Source organism: Cibotium barometz, chromosome 26, assembly GCF_041138505.1.
Source record: "Cibotium barometz isolate CiBa-2024 chromosome 26, ASM4113850v1, whole genome shotgun sequence".
Classification (NCBI taxonomy): Eukaryota; Viridiplantae; Streptophyta; class Polypodiopsida; order Cyatheales; family Cibotiaceae; genus Cibotium; species Cibotium barometz.
This window is the reverse complement of record NC_141071.1, coordinates 41,681,593-41,706,288: the sequence shown is the minus strand read 5'-3', so window position 1 is coordinate 41,706,288 and position 24,696 is coordinate 41,681,593. Positions and strand designations below refer to the sequence as shown.

Sequence of the window (24,696 nt, the reverse complement as noted above, 5' to 3'; positions counted from 1 at the left end):
AAATTTGGTGCAACGTTTCTGAGTATTGTTCTTGGTTCTACTTTCTTCCTCCAAGGTGCACTGGAGCCAATGCAAACAATTCTTGTGCTCCATCTGTGCCAATGCATAGTGGATGGAGTTTGCATAGTGGAGTTTTGCCAAGCCATTCTTTGGAGAGTCTTCTCGTGGGCTACCAGAGGATACTCAATCACAGAGCGTTTCTCTGTAGGCGAAGTGCTAGCCAAGAGTGTACAATAGATCACAAGGCTGCAGTTGACGTTTTCACTTAGACTCCATTGTACTAAAGATTCAGTTGTATTACTCCTTCCTTGTACATAATATAGACAGTAGTTTAGGACTCTTGTGTGTGATGTGTGTGATTCCACCGCACTTTTCTTTCTTTGAAAACCCTAGCACATAGGCACAAATGTGCTACATATTGCCTAATATCTCCATATGTGTCGTGTGCATGAAATGCCATGGACATTCTCTGGAGCTAGTCCAAAAGGGGCAGCCAGAAAAAGAGCAGTAGAACCAGAAGATGGAGCATAAGGTGCTGAAGTGGCAAGTTTGGACTTGGAGGAGGACTAGGGTGCTGTCGAGTGGGACAAAGAGCTGTCGGTTGTCCCAGAAGGCAAGGTGGCTGCATGCGCTACATTTATGAGTAAAATAAGCCAGTCGGCTGGCCGACCGCTCTCCTTGTGTCCAAAGGGCCTATAAAAGGCACATGAGCTCATTGTTATAATCATTCTCTCCCTTAAGGAGTGGATCAAGTACTAGGACAGATTTTGGTGTGTTACACCTTTTAGCAAGGCAGCCTAGGGCTGTAGACTGAGTACCTTTTTGTACCATATGAAATATACTGAATTTCCAGCATTTCTCTCTCTCTCTACCCTCCCTTTTGTCTACGTTTTTGCATCAGCATGTTCTTAGTAGTGTTTAGGGCTGAAAGAAGACCCCCAAAGCTTCCGCGTGTTACAATATGATAGTAAGTTGAACCATCTAGTTCCAGATCATGACATGATTTCTCAGTTCGAAGGGATCCTAGTAAGAACTCTGATGCATGATACTACATAGCCATCTGTGGTAGCTTGCCACTACCTTGACAACTGACTTCATGCACCTCCAACATGCAATGCCACTCCAATAGTAGAGAGGACAAGGAAATTATACTTTAGTGAGCCTGAAAAGTGAAAAAATATTTATCTTCTCTAGTAGGGGAAAATCCTTGACACGAAAGAAGAAAAGCATCATTTTTCTATGCGCAGATGGTCTGCGGGAGGTAAAGTCAACATCAACCCAGTAATAGCCTCCATCCAATAGCTGTGTATCCTTGAATTGCAGAGAGGTTACCCTACAAATACAGTAATACTAATGAGTACGTGATCCTGATATGGATATTAGCCTAATACTAATGAGTATGTGATCCTGATATGGATATTAGCCAAAATCTTGCCCATTACAAATTTAGTTGAGTCAAAGCGGGGTGAGAGGAAAATCCTTGACGAAAAAAGAAAGTCATTTTTCTTATGCACAGATGGGCTGCAGGCAAAGTCAACATCAACCCAATAATAGCCTCCACCCAATAGCCGTGTTTCCTTGCAGAGAGGTTGTGACATGTGGAAGCTCTGGGAGAGTCTTCTTTCAGCCCTAAACACCATCCTGGAACATGCTTGATGCAAAATGCATACAGAAGATAGAGAGAAGAGAGAGAGAGAGCTGAGTATTCAGTATATTCATAATGTACAAAAGGTGTACGAGTCTTGGCTAGCCCATGGCTGCCCCATTAAAAGGTAGAAATACCTAGTCTACATCCTAATGTAAGACTCAGCTCATTGGGAACTGAATGAGTGACACGACGCATAGCCTTGCCTATTTATAGGCCTTGAATCATAGTCACAAGGGACGGGGGACGGTGACGGGGGACGGGGACGGGACGGGGGGACGGCCATAAGTAGGGAACGGGGACGGGGGAGGGAACGGCACTCAAAAAATACTTTTTTTTAAATTTTTCTACTCTACACTTATTCTACTTTAGAAGTACATCAAAAGGAGCACAAATTTACACTAAAATGGTAAGCTTTTGAGTCATATTAATAATTAAGTAGATACAAAATGAGTCATGACTCAAGAGTCAGGAGTCAGGACTAAGCCTTAAGGAGGCAGAATACATGGACGGACTCAAATGAGTCAATGACAAAAAAGTGCTGAAGGCTAGAGGCTAGAGGCTAGAGGCTAGAGCTAAGTAGTAAGGCCCATGAATCATGATCCATGAATGATCATCCACGTGAAGTGCTCGCCTCATGGTCATGGGTAGCTTGTGCCAAAGAAGCATCAAGCTCATCCTCGGTCTCATCCTCACTGGCATGCTGCTCTTGCACCTCATCCTCTTGTTGCTCTTCTTGTTGACTCATCTCCCACTCGATGAAGGAATCTACCTTCTTAGTCACGCTCTTGCAAAGCATTCGCAAGTTCGCGCTGACGAAGACAAGGTCATTGGCACGCTCTACCCCGAGTCGGTTCCTCTTCCTAGAGGCAATGTGGCTGTAGGTACTCCAAAGTTGCTCCAAGCAAGAGGAGCTGACGGCCTGGCTAAGTATGCGGATGGCAAGCTGCTGCAGCTCCGGTCCATCTGAACCAAAGTCCTCCCACCATAGAGGAGCACCAACTTTGGAGCGGTCAACCTGTGCATCATAGGAGCCATGAAATGACCTGTACATCGAAAGCTGGTCCCTGATCTTGCGCCTAACCGATGCATCAGACACAAGACGATCCAAGATGATCCTCCATCCAGTGCTCACCTCCCGATCGCTCTTCTGCTTGTTGCCTTGGAATTCTGGGTCCACCACATAAGCTGCTGCATGCAATGGAGAGTAGTAGGAATTCCACCTTCCTAGACACAAGGCATGGATCTCCTCGTATCTGTCTTCGTCAGGCACGAAGTTTTCAACTTCTCTATCATGCGATCCATGGCCTCGTAGACCTTGCCTATGCATGGTTGCATAGCGTCTACAATCCTCAATAGGTGGACTATGGGCCTCACCATAGCATCTGTGGTCTTCACACGCTCCAACCAAGAGGCGTCATCCGCCCGTAGCCTACACTCTTGGCCAGTGTTTGTATGGGACTCTTGCATAGTGACAAACTCGTCGCTAAGGAAAAGCCCCCTCAAAGCACCGCTACAATCCTTCAACCAGCCCAACATGAGAAAGTTGTAGGCAAACCGGGTGTCGGAATATTTGAGGAGAGAGAGACAGGACCTCTTGTTGAACTCATGCCGAAGTCTTTGGTGGTTGAGGACAAAGGAGACCATGGTGTTGGCCTCCTCAATGAGCGGGCTGATCCATGGTAATGCCCCGATGTCCTTGAGGGGTTGTTTAAGCAATGAGCCATACAAAAGGACACCATGACATGTCCATACATACCTTGGAGAATAGCTCCCGCCACCCTATTGGAAGGCTCCCCATCCGCAACAAAGCCCACTACATGCTCGGGACCAACGATCTCCATGGTGGTAGCCCACTCCGCCGCAAGCACATCCGCGCTCTTCCAAGTGCCGGATGCATCATGAGATGAGATGAAGTACATCTCTCCGCGGGAATATGCAACCATGCCGTGAATACTCCTCTTGCGGGTGTCACTCCATCCATCCACAATGAGGGAGACTCCGTTCCTCTCCCATTGCCGCTTTGTGTTGTCAGCCGCTTGCTCTACAATGCGCTTCTCCTTCTCGAGCAATGTAGTGCGCAAGCTCTCGGATGAGGGGGGCGTATAGGTTGAGCCATACTCCCCAATCTTCTTAACCATGACCTTGAAGTATTCCGACATATTCAAGAAAGTAATTTACTAATGAGAAGGGGACTAGGATGATGAAAACATGAATGATGAACTGGCAATGATCGATTGCACTTACCTAGCCGCTTGAAAGGCAATGTGGTCGTGGAAGAAGAAGCGGGCCACCGCCATATCCACCTCCTCCTTCAACTTGGGGTTCCAATTCTCCCCAAGTGTAGATTGTCGCCGTGGGCCACGTAATGGTTGAGAGGCCGTGGAGATGGAGGGTGCTGGCGTCATGGATGGAGTAACATTCCGACTTGATGGTGAAGGTGATGGTGTGCATGATCCCGATCCACCACATGACTCCATTGTAGAGGCTTGAGTTCCTCTCCCCATCGTCGTGGGATCCACGGCCACTCGTGGTGTCCTTCTTGTCGCTTCGACCGCTTCGTAGACGCTAAGCTTGTCAAGAAGTTCCCGTCTCTTCTCGTGCGTGACATACGTGCAAAACCTCACCTCATGCCCACTCTCATGCAAGAGGTGGGCTCGCACTTTGTCGGCGCCACCCGTTCGCCGGCACGGGCAAAGCTTGCATACCCATGGCCGAGAACCGCCTCCATGAGCGGATGGGGTGTAGTTAACCTCCTCCCACCATGTCCATCCCGTTGTCCTTCTACGAGAAGCCCCGGCACGTGAGGAGGATGCCATGGTTGAAGATGGCTTGACTCTTGAGCCTTGAGGAATGAGAGAGAGAGAGAGAGAGAGAGAGAGAGAGAGAGGCCTAGAGGCTTGGAAGTTGGAAGAGTCAAGAGGCTTGAAAGCTGAGGGAGAGGTGAGAGAGAGAGAGAGAGAGAGAGAGAGAGAGAGGCCTAGAGCCTAGAGGCTTGGAAGTTGGAAGACTCAAGAGGCTTGAGGGAGAGGAGAGAGAGAGAGAGTCTAGAATCTAGATAGTAGGGCGGCGGCCCGCGGGCCTTGTGTGAGAACCTAGAGGCTTGGAACTTGGAAGTTGGAAGCTAGAAGAAGCTTGAAAGCTTGAGCCTTGAGAGTTGTGTGTGCTTGTAGCCTTGTAGAGGCTTGTTCTTATATAGATAAGCAAGAGAGAGAGAGAGAGAGAGGAAAGCCTCAAGGGCAAGAGAGAGAGAGAGGGCCAAGCCTCAAAGGCTCAAGGCTCAAGGCCCAAGGCCCAAGGCCAAGCCAACAGCCATAAACGGCTAGAAACGGCAAGCGCAACGGCCAAAAACGGCGAGCGCAACGGCAAAAAAAACAGCCAGACAAAAATGCAACGGCTCTCTGCCGTCCCCCCACAGAGCCGTCCCCCATCGGCATCCCCGTTCCTGAGCGTCCCCGTCCCCGTCCCCGTCCCCTGTGAGTGACGCGTCGTGGGGGACGTCCGTCCGTCCCCGTCGCTGTTCCTTCTCGATTCGGCGTCCCCGCGTTCCAAGCAGACGTCCCTTCCGTCCCCTGCGACTATGCCTTGAATGCCTTGGCGGGCTGGCCGACTTGCTATCGGCCAAGCCCCCTGGATAAAGTCCCCGAATTGTTGCAGCCAACAGAGATCTCTCCTCATGCACATTGGCCGCCAATAGCCTACTGGTTAGTCCCACCGCCTTCCTGCCCATGCCTTAGCTACTATAGCTAAAAAGTCAAGTCAAAAACTAGTTCTTATCCGGTTCTTTATCTTGTTACCCTTCAAGGAAATAGCTCTGGGATTAGCCTGCACATGTGTATGACAGAGGTCTATCTTCTCTAGTAGGGGAAAATCCTTGACGAAAGAAGAAAGTCATTTTTCTTATGTGTAGATAGGCCGCAGGAGGCAAAGTCAACATCAACCCAATAGCCGTGTATCCTTGAAGTGCGGAGAGGTTACCCTATGAATACTTTGGCTAATGGATGGATAGTGGCCAAAATCCTACCCGTCACAAAATTTAGTTGACTCAAAGTGGGATGAGAGGATTTCAGTTGAAGCCACTACCTTGACCAACATTGAAGAGGTCCACTTGCACAAATTATGCAGTTTTGTACACGTGTTACAAGGGAAAAAGGCTGGACATCTAATGAAATGGAAACAACACAAAACATAAACAAAGCTGAAAACTGAAATAAGCTCAAAGACACCACACTAGGCGTAAAAACTGACGCGAAGGGGTGTAGCAAGGCACTTTTCTGACGAGGATCGCAGCTATGTGCTTGGTGAAGACATTATGTACCTTGGTAATGAATGGAAGTAGTAATTGATAGGCCACTTCACCAACTCTTCTCATGGTAATGAATGGAAGTAGCAATTGATAGGGCACTTCACCAACTCTTCTCAACACCTTGTATGGACCATAAAATCGGTGTGCAAGCTTTGTGTTGGTGTTCCCCTTAAGAGATCCATACCAAGTTTTGGGTATCCTCAAGAACACAAAATCCCCCTCTTTGAATTCCAATGGTCTTCAGTGTACATCTTCATAATGCTTCATCTTCTCTTGAGACTTCTTGATGTTCTCCTTACATGTTTGCAAGAGACCTTGCATCCTTTCCACTTCATCCTTTGCATGGGGATTCACATTATCATGCTTGAATGCTAGAATTGGTACATGCACCTTGTAGCCATACATAGCCTCTAAAAAAAACATTCCAATGCTCACATGATATATGCTATTGTAAAAGCCAATTCCGCCAAGTGCAACTATTCATCCCATACACATTGCATCTCATAGCAATAATGCCTCAAGTAAGTCTCAAGCCACTTGTTGAACCCTTTCGGTTTGACCATCGGTTTCCGGGTGAGATAGGCTATACTTGGAGTCAATTTAGTGCCCATGCTCTTAAACAATGTATGCCAAAATGTGCCCATGAACTTCACATCTCGATCACTCACTATTTGTTGCGGCATACCATGCATCTTAACACATATTCCATGAATTGGTGTGCAACCATGGATGCCAAGTATCTCACTTTTTTTGGCACAAAATGGGCAACTTTTGTCAACCTATCAACCACAACATAGATGCTATCCCATCCTCTCTTGGTAGAAGGCAAGCTGATAATGAAATCCATTGCAATATGCGTCCACTTACCATCCGGAATAGGTAAGGGCTGAAGTAAACCACCGGGCTTTTGTGCGGGTCCTGGGATCTTTGTTGAGTTAACACGGCATACATTTGGAGACATATTCCTTCGCATCTCTCCATTGACCATTCCAATGAAAGCTCTTTCTTATGGCATCATAGGTTTTGAACAAACCCAAATGTCCCACCATGGGAGAAGAATGCATCTCATCCGTAACCTTTTGCTTGAAAGCCGAATGAGGCACAAGATACACCCTCTCCTTATGGGTGGTAACCACTCTTGAGGTCGATCTTAGTGAACCCTCTAAATGCTCCAAAATGTACTCAATCCTTGGCATAGGAAACTTATTCTTAATGGTGAGTTTGTTTAATGTATAGAAGTCCATTACGCAATTGAAAATGAGATAAATCATCACAAATGCCATGCTGTAATTTCTGTACCATTTGTGATGCCTCGTTATCAAGCATGTATTCCTCTTGGATATCATCAATCCAATCCTTGTACACTTCCATGATGACCGATAATGAACATGCTCACATTCTAGAAAGTGAATCCGCCACCACATTATCCTTCCCCTTCCTATAAGTGATCTCAAAATCATATTTTTGTTCTTTGCTTTAGGTGAGAGATTGGGCTGCTATAAGAAGTATTTGAGTACCCTATGATCACTTCTCATGAAGAACTTGCTTCCATAGAGATAGTGAAGCCGTTTCTTGATTGCATGCAGGATTGCAATCATCTCTTGGTCATATACATGCAACTCCATCTCTTTGTCATCCAATTCACGGCTTTCAAATGCAATCACCCCATGATCTTAATACAACCATTAACATCGCCACGTTGTGCCACCGCACTGCACCCTCGAACACACGTAGCCGTGTCGTGCCGCCAAATTATGTACCATAAAGATGATAGAATGTGCAACGGAAGGAGGGAAAGTGAAAACACAGGGGAGAGAGAGAGAGAGAGAGAGAGAGAGAGAGAGAGAGAGGAAACACAGGTGAGAACCTGCTCTCAATATCATCACCAAAAGGAATACATGTCCCGAGCAAGAGGGGAGAACCTCGTAAGCGAGGGAGGGACTGCAGCTAGACAAGCTAGGCAAGCAATGCTAAGCAGTGAAATATGAGGGAGGCATGCTGGCTGTATATACCTCTACATGAAGGCAGCCGACTGGAGCTAAAATACCTACATGACTGGGAAAATACCCAGGACTCCATAAAATGGAAAAAAATATGGGAAAATATATGTGAGGGGTGACCAGCTCCTCAGACTAACATGGTCAACCCTAGAGGCTAAAATAAGACACCAAATAGGAAGCCAGCAAGTAGGGGATGATGTCTAACACCCCCTCTCAACACCAGATGTTGAGCAAACTCCAAGAAGCCAGAGACGCCATCCTAGATCAAAGATGAAAGACTGCAGAAACAGGTAGCACCAAGATCAGATCCTGTATATAATCAATCCTGGGAGAAGCAAGATGCTCCTCACTGGAACCCTCAAAAGAAAGAGTCAATCCGCTCCAACTCTGTACCAAGAGTAGCCAAACGTTGTACAAAAGCATCCTCTGAAAAGGTCGGCATCGCAAGATGTAAAGACTCTGTAGAAAAGATGGGGTCCATCTGCTCAAACTCCATAACATGAGTTGCCTAATGCTGTACATAAGTACACACCACTGAGGTGAGCATCGCAAGATGAAAGGACTCCACATCCCCCTCCGAAAAAAAAATATCGTCGGACTGATATAAGTCCAACCTGATTCTGATCCAAATCCAAAAAACTCTGGAAGTACCACTGTGCCCCAGGCACGGTTAGCAACCACAGATCCAAAGCATCAAACTGGGTCCAAAAAACCATCCTCCAAAACAACAAGCCAGCAGAACTATCAAATCCCCAAAGGATCTCCTCGTAGAACGCTCCTGATACAAGACTCGAAACCTGCAAACAAACCAAACAAACATGACGGGGGTGCAAGCCTGACTCACCTCCCAACCTTGACAGCCATGGGCAAGCCCACTAGTCTTGGATGTCCCCACCGAGCCACGAGCTAAGCTAGCTAGATGGACGTACCGACCAATCTCTACCTCGTGACATCCCATACCGCCACGAAGCTACCCTCGCAGGCCTGGAGGCTGCTGCCGGCCTCGGCTGCATGAAGCAAGTGCACGTCTGCACTAGATCCAGGCTCCTGACCATAGAGCTCTCACAAAGACACGCGAGACTCTATATGACTAATGACTAACCTTGGCCACCCTTTTATAGGCTCTTGGCCGGTCATCGGGCGTCCGCCCGTCCATACTGGATTTCGCCACAAAGTGAGATTGCCATTACGTGGTTAATGAACCTACAGCAATGCTAAGACCTGTCGCAAGTCAAGAAAAGTTTCAATCAATCAACGGAAGAAGAAGAATAATTCGCGCTTTTTAGGGTGCCCGCCCGTTGGTCTATCCCTAACTCAGCTCGCCAATCAGCCTACCTAGGAAAGTCTCCACATATACAACACAGCTCCCGATACTGATCCTCAAGTGAAGTAGCTGGAGAAAGGCCCCCTCTGAGTGTAGAAAACTGCTATGGGAAGCAAAACGCAGCCAAAACACTGCTATCCAGCAAAAATATCACTCCACTGCCAACAGAAGGCAAGGAACATGTAGAAACCGAGAAACCGTGTAGGCCAGGAATAAAACACAGGTATAGATGCTCCAAAATCAGCAAAACGGTAACTGAAATCAGAAATTCAGAATCCTCCTCAAGTACCAAACTGGCTCCAAAGCCACAATCCAAACAAGAAACCCCCTCTACAAGTGATCTGTGTCCACTAGAGAAGAAAACGCAGCCAAACAAGGGCTACAAACCTGAAAATTCAGGCCAACCAGTGTCCACACCTCCTATGAGGAAAAACGCTGAAGAGAAGGTACCTTCGGGTCCAACAGAAGAAGCCCAAGTGAAGGTAGAGCTACCAGCAAGATCGGTTCAGAAAAACGCAGCAACCATGGCTGCAAATCTGAAAACGCACAGGTATAAGGGACTGCAGAACGGGCTGAATATGGAAACGCTGAAGCCTCAGATCAAGAACTGCTGCAGAGAACAATCAGGAGATCAGGGCTAGGAAAGCAAGCCCAAACAGGCCAAAAAACACAACCTGTTTGGGACAGCTATGTTGCTGTCCAGTCCTGAAAAAAAACGCCTAAGAACCCCTGGAAGGTGCCACCAAGAAGGACAGGTATGCTGTCCAAAAAAAACACCCTTGTTAAGTTGCCAAGAAGTTGCAAACTGACGCCCTAAAGAGAGGAAACTGCAGCCCACTAGATGGGGATCAATCAGCCCTTGAAGAAACGCAAGCTTCAACGCATTAACACAAAAAACGCAGATCTGTCCATGGGCGGAAAAACGCAGATATGAAGAGGTAGAGGAGGGAGCATCCAACGCTGAAAATCACCGGCGCTCTAATACCATGATAGAATGTGCAACGGAAGAAGGGAAAGTGGAAACACAGGGGAGAGAGAGAGAGAGAGAGAGAGAGAGAGAGAGAGAGAGGAAACACAGGTGAGAACCTGCTCTCAATATCATCACCAAAAGGAATAAGTGAGCGACTACCCTAGACAAGCTAGGCAAGCAATGCTAAGCAGTGAAATATGAGGGAGGCATGCCGGCTATATATACCTCTACATGAAGGCAGTCGACTGGAGCTAAAATACCTACACAACTAGGAAAATACCCAAGACTCCATAAAATGGAGAAAAATATGGAAAAATATATGTGAGGAGTGACCAGCCCCTCAGACTAACATGGTCAGTCCTAGAGGCTAAAATAGGACACCAAATAGGAAGCCAGCAAGTAGGGGATGATGTCTAACAAAAGAGAAAATGAATAAAAGAATATATGAATACCTAGACGTACTTGGATGCTTTTTAGTTCCGGACAACTGTTTAGAAGCCGGGAGATGTAACCATTTGGCCACCCAATTGGTCCACCCCTCCTTTCTCATTATGTATGTACATTAGATTGACGTTCATGATGTTTGGGATTAATGCCACTCATGTGATACTATGGACTTGACTTTCCGCTCGGACTTGTGCCTATAAGTACATGCCCGGAAATGCCTGGAGGATTGGTATTCCATTGGGTCTGGTACCTCGTGTACTTGCCTGAAGCATGTCTATTTTGGTATAGTCTCATAAATGGAAATTGTCCATACCAATGCTACATTGCATAGCATCTCTATGTGCTTGCCTACAATTGAAATTGCATACTGTTTTCATGCTTGCCTAACCAATGTGTAGTTCCGATTAAGGGGACGCCCAACAGTGCCTGTGAAACTATCTACTAACATGGTTGTGGCATGTGACAGGTGATAAGTATTGGTCAAAAACCTAGCCTTAGAAATTAGCATTAATTTATAAGTGAGTGTGTACACACTTCATTAAGTTTTGAACGACCAAAATTCACTTATAAATTATGACCAACCCTGTGTTCGTACACAAGGATGTCTCGAGGTGGACAAAGTTCAATGCCCACCACCCAGACCTTATCCCCTTTGTACAAAGGGAGCAGCAACCAACCATGTGTCCATCCCAGCTTGCACCACAAGTCACTTGTCCTCTCTACCTAACACCTAGGGTAGACATCTCACCATCTCTCTTTCCTCTCTCTAGAAGTAGGTGCCCCTCTTTATGAGCCTTTTTGGCTGTATTTTCTGCACCTTTCTCCTTCCCACCTCCATATCCAAGCTTGCTAGTGTATTTTCCAAGCTTCCAAGAGTGTTTCCAGGTGGTGTTTCTTTCCCACACACTCCCAATGTGACTGAAATTCAACAAAACAACTCTTATATTTGTTGTGATTTCTGGTCTTTTTGCTGAAAACCATAATTTCAACCTTCCTTTCTCCAGTTGAATCATAGGGGAAGCTTTCCCAAGGTTCCCTTCATCCTCTTGAAGACTTTTGTCGCAAAGAATCGCGACAAATAGAAGGTTTTAACACTCCAAGCGCTTCCATCGCAAAGACTTCCATTGTCATCGACTCTACTAGCAATTGGTAAGCTTTGATACTTAAATATGGAAGCAAGTAGCAGGAGGGAGGAGCAGGCCTCCATGTTCACATACCCTGTGTAGTGTTCTCTTGTCCTACATGCTCTCTTGCAGATCGTCTACAGTGTGTTGGTGAAACAATAGAGAGCAGATGGCAGGGAACATGGGCACCTGAGAAGGTAGTGTGAGTTGCAAATCTACACCGACAACCACATTGTTTGCAATACTGTTTTCATATGCATTGATATGGAAATCTGGTCAAAAATGCCCATGACACTATGTAGTTGATTCTCCTTAATATACACTATTTGAGGGAGGGGTCGGCCGTTCCGGCTCATTGTGCGTCTCTTGTCAATTCAGCAAATTACATCTTATATTGAGCATGTTGTCCATTAAATCTTGGTGTATTTAAGTGTATTGATTAGCATTGTATTCAACCAAGTTACACAATACACAGTAGAAAGAGATGACCTAATATTACTAACATGAAATATATGAGTTCTCAATGGCTCAATGATAAATGAATGAATATGACTAAAGCCTAGACTGCTATTTATATTGTCTAATGTTGGTGAGTTGGCTACAAACTCTACTAACCTTAATAATAATGTCCAACTAGGTGTGTTCACACAATAACCCAATAACTCTGTCCACACTGGGCTCCTACTCGGACGCCTAGACAATATCACAAAGATCTGACACAATAGCCCTTACAAACAGATAAATCCGGGCATGTACTTGACCTCTAAGTTAGGCAATGGGTAGAAGCATGTCCACCTCACACTCCGAAGAGTATGCACATGACACAAGAGAGGGTGAAATGAGTCGTGCATAAGTTTTTAGTTGTCCAATGTCCATACCAACCATTTGCCACATGGGTGGTCACCCCTCACTTACAGAGTGTCCAATCCACACATTGTGGCCACCAGGGTGCCCACCAAGTTGGGCCCCGAGCACTTTAAAAAGCGTCCACTCAATTTTTAATAAGTGTTAACCTGCAAAAGTTATAAACATTACAAAGCATTTTCATAAGTTAATACAACAGTTTTGAGTGCACTTACCACTTGTTCGTAGGCCAGAAAACACATCAGAATACAGGGCATTCGCACGGTTCATGGGTAGGAGACATTCGTAGTAGGCAAAGACACACAAACAGTTCACACGAAAACAATTTCAAACATGCAAACATGTGGGCATGTGCATTTTGTTATGAGAAAATCCGGTCATGGAACAAGTACAGCAATGGTTCCGGGTACAACTTTTGCACATCGGAAAGCGCGGAACTAGGATCTGGGCACTCGGATCCATCCACACACTAGCCATAAACAGGCGTGAAAAACTGGGATCCCAAACGCTCGGATCCACACACTCACCGCTAATGAGCATGAGAAACGGAAGAGGACCATTTAGGTGGCCAAATGGTGACAAGGGCAGCAGGTAGAGGCAATTGAAGGCCACATGCAGGGCGAGTAGCAGTAAAGTAGCAACAGGCAGCCGCAAACCTTACATTGTGCAACAGTGTGGATAGGGCTGCAAGCAAAAACAGGCAACAGTGTGAACAGTGCTGCCAGGGCAATTATCAGCTCTGGGATAAAAACAGGCAGCCACAGAAGGGTGCACACAGTAAGGTGGGCATAAGCAGTATAGACAAGGAGACCCACAGCTTGGAGAAAAACAGGCAGTCAGTGTGTGCAGCAGGGCAGGGGGGCGGTGAGAGCAGAATGGGCAGGCAGTTGTGCAGAGAAGGACAGGTGCATAAGGGAGAGGAGCAAGTCAATATCCATATACATTTTGTCTCAAAGATACCACTAACAGCCAGATTTTGAAGATCATGGGTGCTTTAATGAGAGGTCTCCGTACCTCTAGCATGTGAAGCAAAAGTGGAGAGCACCAGCTATGGAGGCCAATCTGAGTCCCAGAAAGATTTATGACTCGGGCCAGAGTGCGGCGCACAAAAATCTCTTCAGATGACCCTTCAGATGATAATGCCTCACTAAAGAGATCCTCTCAACATATACCTTAGCAGTCCTCATAATGCTCACTAAAGAGCTCCTTCCAAGATGAACCTTAGCAAAAACCAAAGTGCAATCTAAACACCACGACATCTACTCACAAAGCTTCAAATAGCATAGCCTACATGCTATGACATCCCTGCTCATGTCATCAGAGTCCAAGAGTGGTCTCAGTTCATCCATAAAGATATGTCCACTTTAGTAGTAGACAAATCCTCATGGATAAACCACCATACTGACTTCCTATCACTTCTCTGGAGGTGAAGGGCAGACTCCACCATGATGAGGACTAGCACCATAGAGAAAACATGCACACATGCCCACATCTGACTGATTGAAAGGAGCAGCTACTTTAATTTACATTTTTAACCAGAAGCTAGCACAATAAAACTGATTTATGCTAGAAACAGTTCACACCAAGGAAACTCAGACGAAAACAGAATTAAAAACAAAAAGCCTCTGCCTGAGGGGGGAGGGGGGGGAGGAGGCCTGGGGGGAGACACATACCATAGTGTAGTTTCTCTTTTCCACACCCTGGCCTTTAACATACAAATATCCAATACCATTGTATGCAGAAAACCGCTTGTTTCTTAGCGCTGTCTTGAACCATTCAAGGGCTCTTGTGAAATTTCTCTCCACTCCATGACCCCTTGCATAGATTTCTCCTACAAACTCCATTGCAGTTGAGTCCCCCTTCTCAACTGCCTTGATGAACCAGTCCAAAGCCTTGGCATCATCACGCCGTACTCCTCTCAAACCAGAATAGTAGAATACTCCAACTTTGAACATGGCTGCTGCATTCCCTTTGCGAGCCTGATACTCGAGGATTTGAAAATCATCATCCTCCTCACCTCGTGACCTTCTCAAAGCCTCTTTATTCTCTTCCAGTCCATCATTAAGGGGTACTGGTTCAATCAAAGGACTATCAATTGAGCTTGAAAAACTTGCAACTGCTGTCCCAGCAAGTTCTGCATAGAGTCTTACTGCCTCCTCATTCATCTGCATAAGGAGATATGAAAACAATCAAGACCTTGAAAATAACTTACTTCGTCCAAATCATCCCAACTAATACCAACTTGCAATATCTCGTAATTGTCATATTTTTAAAATGTAGAGTTGGAAAAAGTAGATCAAAAAGCTCAAGATTTCCTTAAATGTTTGTAAAAGCACACATGGACTGCATGCTACTGTCTACAACAATCTATTGGCCAATGGAACAATCACTGGTTATATGCTTTTGTAACTTTGGTTGAAAGGTACTAAGATGTGTTCCATCCACGCCAAGACGGTTTTGCTCATCAATGAAAGACAGTTTTGTGAATTGAACCAATTCCAGGGGACGGGGCTGCAAGAAGTGGGAATGAGAAACATAAGGTACTTTTAAAACTTCAGAAGTCGTAAACTTCAGAGGACTAGAGGGATAATGGCTTTGCAAAAAATCAAGGTACTTCAATACTGCTGAGAAGAAAGCCGCATATGGCTAGGGGGAGAATTTTCCAGGCTATGAAAAAAAGGGAAGGGTTAAAGTAACTAGGAAAGGACAAGGGGAGAGGCAGCAGGGACGGATTTGAGGAAAGAGGGATAATTACTGCAAGGATTATGGGCCTGGAGTTTTTTAAACTGATGATGAGGAAGTTGTTTACTTGAAAATACTTGAAGTGCCCACATTTCTTTGCTACTTTTGAAAGTTCATGTTTCTAGCAAATCATCATCACTTGTAATTTGTACAGAAGGTGAGAATGCACGCCCAATATTTACAAGGATTAAGGACTCAAGGATGAGGTCATTGATTGGATGAATAAGGTTCAAGCAACAGGTACCCTAGATATTGATTGAACTGTCATGTTCAGAATCAAGGGCAAGGATCATACGATGAAGGCAAAAGATAATTGCTCCAATAAGATTCACGGAAAGGTTTCCAAGGAACTATAGTCAACTGCTGAGGTTTTAAGGTATCAAAACACATTCTAGCGAGTAGCCTTGGTTGTGGCAACATCTCAGCAGCAACCTTCGGCATGACCTTCGTAGCAAACACATTTCCATTACCTCTCGCCTCCATTGGAACCGCTTCCCCTTGTTTTGGTATTTAGCCCTTTCAAAGTTTCTATTTGGTAATACTGACGATTATTTGTTTTGTTGGTGGACTAGAAACTTCAGTCTCCATCAAGATTCCTTCAGCCTGGGGGCCCCCTTAAAGTATCTAACCCTCCCCCCGTCCTCCTCCCCCAGTCCTCCTCTTCAGAATTTTGAAACCCCTAACTAGGTTCCAGAAACCTGCCAAACCTCTCAACAATGTTATGTACATTTGTACTGGCGTACTAAACCTTTCCCCAAGGGATTGAAACATTCAAAAGGTCAAACATTGTTTGAAACCGTTTCAATACAGATGTTTATGAGTTTCGTTACCTATACAATTACGCAAACCAAGAGAAATCTTGTTTCACACTGATTACAATTCTTTACAGTAAAACAGCAGATGAAAACATGGCCCAACTTGTCAAGAAACAATATTTTGCATTCTAGCTTAAGCCAAGGCACCTTCCCAACTGGCATCGCAAAAATCAGATCTGCTCACCATAGCAGGTAGACAGGAAAAGCAAATTCCCTTTCATTACCCGTCACAGAGGTTGCTCCCATCCCGATCCCAACCATGGGGTAAGGATGCAGGTGCAACCTGGGATGGGATGTGTAGAAAACAGATTGAAGTGGTCTTTCTCCATCAAAAATTTCAGTGGCCAGCAGGCTAGGAGGCAGAGGGACATGAAGTCGCACTCGCTGAAGCCTCATCCAAGAGGAAAAGCATAAAGACCCTAAAAACCATGTATTCTGAGCCACTCAACTTGTTGATCCACACTCTTTATGAACTGAACGACTCTTTGTCACATGAGTAACTTGCTTTCCTGCTGCATTCAGAGTCCAGACATCTATGCATACATAAATGCTGAACCTTGCATATCTATGAAGAAGACTATGAAATAGTTGCTAAACTTTTTTTTCCTTGACATCCATGCAACAAAGGACAGCACCTCAAAACCTCAAAATTTTGAGCTTCATGTAAAAAGTCAAGATAAAACAAAGGATGAAAATACCTGCTGCCGGAAGTAAATGTAAGCCAGAGCGAGCTTTGATTGGAAGTTACCGCCCTCAGCTGCAAAGGAATGATACAGGAAAGCCTTGGCATCGCTGTGCTCAACACCGATGCCATTTCCATATAAGAAAGCCAGAGCAGACTGGGCATGGGCATGGCCATCAAGTGCTGCTTGCTGGAAATGAGCCACGGAGGCCGCCATGGCATCAGGGTCACCATGGCTGGCTGCATCAAGCATCTTATGAACCCCTGCTGTGTACAGAACCTCATCTGCAGCCATGGCCACCTTCTCTGGCCCTCCTTCTTGTTCTTCTTCTATTTCCTCTTCTGTAAGCCCTTCTGCTATCATCTTCCATGAGCCTGGATCCAGATCTTCGAGCCGGAAGTCATCCGCATCGCTGAAGTCATCCTGACTCTCTGAGATCTCTAGCCCTGATTCATCAGATAGTTCTGCGTTCAGCCCCTCTTGACCTGATTTTTTTGCTTCATTGTCGGCAAAGACAAGGACAAATTTGCGCTGGTTTTTTCGTGCAGAGACGACGGAAGACGATAAGGTTAGCGTAAGGAAAAGAAAAAGGAAAATCGGGCGATGGTATGCGAGACGAGCCGCGCGACGTAACATCCTTTCTGTCCAGTTGCGATCCTCAATTACGTTCTCTTCTCCTGCGCGTGTACAAATAGCCCAAATGAGAGAAGACCGACTGTATTCCAGCGTGGCATCCTAAACCTTACGTGGCGCTGAATGACTGGATCGTTTGACGTGGCATCCGTGAGGGGCGTGATGCACAAAAACACACGCGTCTTTTGGAGCACACATGGACTACCTTACTTGCTGTTGCATTGAGAGTATGACACGAAAGCAACTAAGGGCAAAGTAAGAGAAAGTAAGAGTGAGCTTAGGCCATGGGGGAGGGCTAGCTATGCAGGAATCAATGCCTAGTGTTGACGGACATTAAGACGTACTATGTTTTACGTCATTAATTTAAATATTCTGAGTCATGGGCCGGGCTTGTCGGCACCATATGTTAAGGATGAAGGGATTGGGTGATCATCGATGAGAGGCGCACCTTGGATATCAGTAGGATAAGGGTTAGGGTCGGCCGGCCATGTATGGGCGCCCAAGTGTGAACGGCCAAGTCACCTATAAGAGTCAAATGTAATCCTAAAATCCTCATTCTTATGTGTTGTGAATACAAGAGTGCTCTTGCCTTATCTCTTTGGTTTCCTTCTCCTGCGTGTGTGTGAGAGAGAGAGAGAGTGAGAGAGCGATCGAGCACTGTGTAGCGGCACGGCGGCGGAGAGGCGGTAGAGCGGCGACGGCGGCTCCTTCTTCACTGCGACGCGGGAATCCTTCAAGGCGGCGGTTGAGTGGTGAGTGACACACCCTTTGCATTCTGTTTGAGCTTCCTTCCCTGGTTGTATGCTTGCAGCCATTCGTGGCTCGCATACGGTGTCCGGCAAGTCCCCAGCTACGACCTGTGCGGCAAAAGCGCACAGGGAGCTAGCTGATCACAGGGGTGGAGGTGGCTATAGTCTTCAGCCTTTCGGTTCTGGTTGGTCAAGGAGTGGGAGAGCAAAATGTACAAAGCAAGCTCCATCGGTCTTTCTACGTAGGGTAAGGATGAAGGGATTGGGTGATCATCGATGAGAGGCGCACCTTGGATATCAGTAGGATAAGGATTAGGGTCGGCCGGCCATGTATGGGCGCCCAAGTGTGAACGGCCAAGTCACCTATAAGAGTCAAATGTAACCCTAAAATCCTCATTCTCATGTGTTGTGAATACAAGAGTGCTCTTGCCTTATCTCTTTGGTTTCCTTCTCCTGCGTGTGTGAGAGAGAGAGAGAGAGTGAGAGAGCGATCGAGCACTGTGTAGCGGCACAGCGGCGGAGAGGCGATAGAGCGGCGACGGCGGCGGCTCCTTCTTCACTGCGACGCGGAATCCTTCAAGGCGGCGGTTGAGTGGTGAGTGACACACCCTTTGCATTCTGTTTGAGCTTCCTTCCCTGGTTGTATGCTTGCAGCCATTCGTGGCTCGCATACGGTGTCCGGCAAGTCCCCAGCTACGACCTATGCGGCAAAAGCGCACATTTTTGGCGCCGCTGCCGGGGAGTTGCCCTACACCAAGCTCCAGTTTGCAGCTCGGGCTGCTGCGCGAAGTTTAATTTACACTGTTGGAAAGCGACTGTGTGTTTGTTGTTGAGATGTTTCTGTGTTTTGCAATCTGTTTCTGCAATTTGTCTTCTGCATTTATGTTTCTTTTGTTATTTTTCCGCTCTGCGTGTGGGCGTGCGTTCTGTTATCTGGTTATCTGCGTGCGGGGGGGGATTTCTGAATCCCCAGATCTGTGCTGTGTGCGAACTGCGCCGCGGCCAAGGCTGAACCCTAAAGAAACCCTAGAAAACTAATCTCAAAAAAACAAAAAATTAAAATTAAAAAAATTAAAAATTAAATTTTATTTTTAAAGAAAGAACCAAACGTGTGGAGAGGAAAGATTTTCTAATTGGAGAAAAAAATTTTGAAAAGAAAGAACCCCAATTGACCCACAGCCTCAGTCTCGGTCTTTTGATATATATATATAGGAGAGTGAGCCTCCATAGCTTTCTTTCAAGTAAGAGCTTATGGGAAGTTGTGCCTTATATGTAGCCCACTCCCCAAGGAGTAAAGTGAGCATGTGGGATAAAGCCCTCACCCTTTCCTCCACAAGCAAATAGGCTTTTGTCCCTTCCCCCATAGGGAAATGGACTGTTTTGAGGACCACAGGAGCTCTGGATAGGAAAACACGGTGCTGTAAAGCACGCTAGGACCCTTTAAACGATACGCTCATTTCGAGCTATCACACGCCCTAGTCCAAGTTTGACCGTAAGTAAGGGGGTCAAAAACGAGTTAAAAACAATCTAAAAACAAGTAAAAACGGGGTACGAAACACCTAAGAAACCACTCGTGTGAGTTTCAAGGGTAGTTACCAACGCACGTAGGGTACCCACGTCACATGCATCTACGTTCTGGTCGGGTGCGAGAGCCTGAACCACTCGAAAGCGTTTCAGTCTACGCAGGCTCACACCATCCCTCCACGTTGGCATCTTGGCCTTCGGCTGGAACCCAAGGGAGTGCAACCCAAGATCCACGACGAGTGACTCGTCCTCTGACTCAGAAGGGCACCCTACCAAGAACCCTGAGGAGACAAGCCAAAACATGCTAGTGTGGGCCCCACAGCCCGGGTCTAGCATGTTTAGTCGTCTAATAGAGACCTTTAGTAGAGCTACACACTCTGAAGATGCGACAAGCGAAGTAAATGAAGAAGGAGGGGTAGTGGATTCGCCATTCACATCTTATGTAGACCCTACCCTCCCAAAGAGTATCCATGTGGATATTCTACCCACTTCGTTTAATGAGGGCCCTACTGAGCTACCACATTCCAATGCTCTTCCTAAAGTAGAGGTCCCTAGAAGCCAATCCATAAGAAGTGACATTGCATCCACTTCAAGAGGACCGTTTGGCACACCAAGTCTAGATGGGATATTTCTCAATGAAAATTGGGAATATGATCTACACACAGAGACTCTAACTGACCTATACACAGGTTACACATACCATGTAGGTTGGTTAGAAGTCCTACGATCTACATCTAGCGCCACTAATCTAGAGGAGCAACAACACATGATATGTGAGGTTATTCATAGAATTATCCAATTTGAGAGGCAAAATAGGGGAGTGAACCTAGTTTCCACTGGCCCTATGAGATTTTTGGATACGGGCAAGGCCAAACAACCAACCCTATCACAATTGGAGACTCCCTCGGTGAGTCCCATAGACCCTTCGTATGTTGTTTCGCCTGGAGTCTCAATGCAGGTTGAGCCCACGAGCAGTAACTTTAGCTTTCCAACCTTGGCTCAACTTTCCATTAAGGAATCCACAATGCCTACCCCAATGATGAGCATGACGGAAGGTGCACCTGTTACCGCTGTAGTTAGTATGACGCCGCTACCTAGTGGAACAATACCTACAACAGTGCGTGCCAGTGCCTATCGACCCTATGTACCTATCTCTACTCATGCTCATGTAGCTCCTACACCTCTTAGTATGCCAATGGCGTATGCTCCACGACCGCCTTATCACCACCCTTATCCAAGAGGAGCTAGGCCTAGTCACATATCATATCCTACATCATTTGCCAATATACTCAGACCAACGCCAACTCCTATCAGCCAGGCTATCCCAGAAGTGCCTCCACCAGCTATGCCTGCTCACCTAGGTGATCTCGCAGCGTTTGCTCAGACGATCGGAAGATCCATTGCGGAAAACATGCGGGGCATGCCTGAGAGAGAACCTAGAAGCAAGGCAGTACAAGTGGCTAAGCTCACTCAAAACTTCAGTGGTAACGAGGATGTTAGGAAGCACATTGAAATCTTTGAACACGTGTGTGATTCCTTGGAAGAGCACAATGAGCTGCATAAGTGTAAAGCCTTAGGCTTAACCTTGAGTGGGAAGGCCGGAGATTGGTATCGAACCTTAAGGGTTGAAGAGCGCACTCACTACCCCACTCTCAAGAGATTGTTCTTGAAAGAATACATACGTGAGGGTGTGCTTTGGGGAGTAGCATCTCAACTCCAAAAAGCTGAACGCGAGGAAGGGGAGTCAGTGAGAGACTTTATAAGTCGATTGAAGCATCTAAATTCTCGTTGCACTCCCGATGAACGCTTCAATAACAACCAACTCCTCGATAGATTCATCCGAGGATTGCGCCACGAGGACATTTATAATGGCCTAGTCATTAGAGGTCTTACAACGTGGGAAGCAGTCACTGCCAATGCAATCCAGTTAGAAGACAACTTGATGATTGCAGGTAAAAAGGTGTCTTCGGAAACAAAATCCGTTAGTTCGCAAGTATCTGGGCACGAGCCAATGACGGTGAAACCTATTGCCAAGGAGCCCAAGATATCTGAAATGTCTGTGACCGACCTTACTAAGGCTCTCCAAGAATACTTTAGGGGTAATCGAGCTCCAGATGGGTTGTGAGTCACATAGTGCGTGTGGGGATTATGAAGAGGAGATAGACCCCACTGCTCCATATGGGATTGATACGTTTGTGTACGCTTTTGCCGCACAGGTCGTAGCTAGGGACTTGCCGGACACCGTATGCGAGCCACGAATGGCTGCAAGCATACAACCAGAGAAGGAAGCTCAAAACAGAATGCAAAAGGTGTGTCACTCACCGCCTAACTGCTGCCTTGAAGGATTCCCGCGTCGCAGCTGTCTGTGAAGGAGGAGCCGCCGTCGTCGCCGCTCTACCGCCTCTCCGCCGCCGCCGTGCCGCTACACAGTGCTCGATCGCTCTCTCACTCTCTCTCTCTCTCTCTCACACGCAGGAGAAGGAAACCAAAGAGATAAGGCAAGAGCACTCTTGTATTCACAACACATGAGAATAAGGATTTTAGGGTTACATTTGACTCTTATAGGTGACTTGGCCGTTCACACTTGGGCGCCCATACATGGTCGGCCGACCCTAACCCTTATCCTACTGATATCCAAGGTGCGCCTCTCATCGGCGATCACCCAATCTCTTTATCCTTAACATATGGTACCGACAAGCCCGGCCCATGACTCAGAATATTTAAATTAATGACGTAAAATATAGTACGTCTCAATGTCCGCCATGGGTTAACATGCCCCCCTTCCTGATGTAGATTCCGTCCTCGGAAGCTATGGTATGGTAAGCTCGATAGGGTTGTTGTGGTTGACCGTCTGCAAAACAGGGAAAAGAGTGAAAGTATGCTGGAATTCAAAAGATATAAAGTGTATAAATTCAAGCATGTTAGACCACAATGGATGTTGCTATGAGAACTTAGTTTAAGGGTCACATGAATGAGCTAGTGTAGCAAATTAACAGGAGTTTAAAATGATTGAAAGTAAATCAAGAGTTAGCAAGGTGTCAAAGGTTAATCAAGGTTTATAACTGGCCTAAGTCAAGGGAAATAACCAAGCTTAATAAATAAACAGATGACCACACTGTGTCTACTCTAAGAACAAGTTTATACCACGAGCCTAGGGACGCAAGAAACATTAGAGTTACAGGAGCCTTTTGCCTTTATTTCTTCACGCACATGACAATTTTTATACACAATGGCGACCTTCCTAAGGCAAAACTAACATCGATCCTGGTACCATGTTTAACACAAGGCATTATCCAGGAATCTATTAGCTCACTTTAGGCAAGGCTACCCCCTACCAACCAAGGCATCGGTATGGAGTAGAATACTCCTCGCCTACCAAGTATCAATAAGGCGATAGGCCAACATTAAAGCACATCATAGACTTGTATTGCCATTTATTGTAGGCTTTTTTTTTTTAAATAAAGTTTCTTTTGATCTTCGCTCTTGAACTAAAATGTGTTCTTACATCCTTTCGACAAGGGGTAAAAGCTATGTCCTAGAGGTCAACACACACACAGCCAGGTGTTCAAACATTCAGATGGTTTGACCCTAGACCTAAGACAATCATATTCCAAGGTTAACTAAAGACGTCATGCTGCCTAGGAATATTTCCAATAAAGTTAAGCTCATGAATGATTTACACTAGCATGCAAGCAACTTCAAAAACTAAGTAGTACATTGACAATTTCCATGTGGTCATGCCTTATAGTTTATGAAATTAATTGAACAGTAAAAACGAAAGAGAGTGGGTATGGAAGAATTACACCTGTAATTGGAGATCTCCTTGATTCGATGAGACAGCTTGCAATTTGATGTAGATATATTTTGATGAACGTTGCTGCAGTCTCAGGACTTGAAAGCGAACCCACCTCAAACTTTTTTAACCTGTACAATCAACTAACAAGCACTATACCTCGAGAGGCACATTAGTGTGAAAATTTCAAGACTTGTTTAAGGAATCTAAACTAGAAAAAACTTAAAAACACTAACCTACCTACCAGTCACCACACTACTACTGAGGATACGGTAAGAGGATGTTGTAGAGTCCTGGCTCTAGCCCTAAGGCTAAGCCTCTATCCGCATCATCCAAACAAATAAAGTCAACCTCAGTAGTGCCATGAGTTTCATCCATCCATTCATCATTGTCAGATATTTCCATTTCATTTTCCCATCCACATAAACTCATTAAGAATGTAACCATGCGAGGATAGTCATCTTGTGGGAAAGGAAAGCATTGGGCTATCGGGGATATTTCCTCTACGGAGTAGGGGTCAGTCATGGTCAATAGACGAATTAGCCATTCTAATTCCTCAACATTTTCCTCTCTGGCTAGTACATCTATATGATCCCATTCAGTTTCAATTACAGGATAGCAGATGTGAAATATCTGAGAAAGGTACAGATGATACCTCTCATCAAAGTTGGGAGTGGATGAAGTGTATGATGATCGTGCATCTGCCATATCTGCAAACACAGATATAGCATCATTAGGTTTATGATAGGTCAATCTAGTTCTTGATTGTATACGGATATTTGTCCTCTTTTTGTGCTCTTGCTCTTTTTACTATTTTTTGTTTTACTTTTCTTTGTTTTTGTTTTTGTTTTTTTTTTTAAATGTATGAGGCTATATATATACATCCCCTTGAATTTGGCAATTACATGGTCAGGGGAGAAGGTTAAGGAGAAAGCATTAGAATGTCGAGCGTCTATACATGCTCCCCCTTTCCTTGGGTAGATCATATTATTTGCAATGATGTTGCAGCCTCTTGGAACCAATTTGTCCAGCGGGTCATAGGTGGTGATGTGGGCAAATAGCTTTTTATGACCCTTG

At 45.7% G+C, this 24,696-nt stretch overlaps 1 protein-coding gene across 1 annotated transcript in view; it reads right to left on the bottom strand.

Annotated features, from left to right (window-relative positions):
- The window catches only part of EBS5 (HCP-like superfamily protein), a 31,635-nt gene extending 13,898 nt beyond the window's left edge, over nucleotides 1-17,737 (bottom strand). Inside the window, exons 1-2 of the mRNA XM_086820656.1 lie at nucleotides 16,936-17,737; nucleotides 14,354-14,845 (exon numbers count right to left, since the gene is read on the bottom strand). Coding sequence (XP_086676782.1) covers nucleotides 14,354-14,845; nucleotides 16,936-17,556 — 1,113 coding nt within the window. The 5' untranslated portion in view covers nucleotides 17,557-17,737. The remainder of the gene's footprint in view (nucleotides 1-14,353; nucleotides 14,846-16,935) is intronic.
- Nucleotides 17,738-24,696: the final 6,959 nt, after the last annotated feature.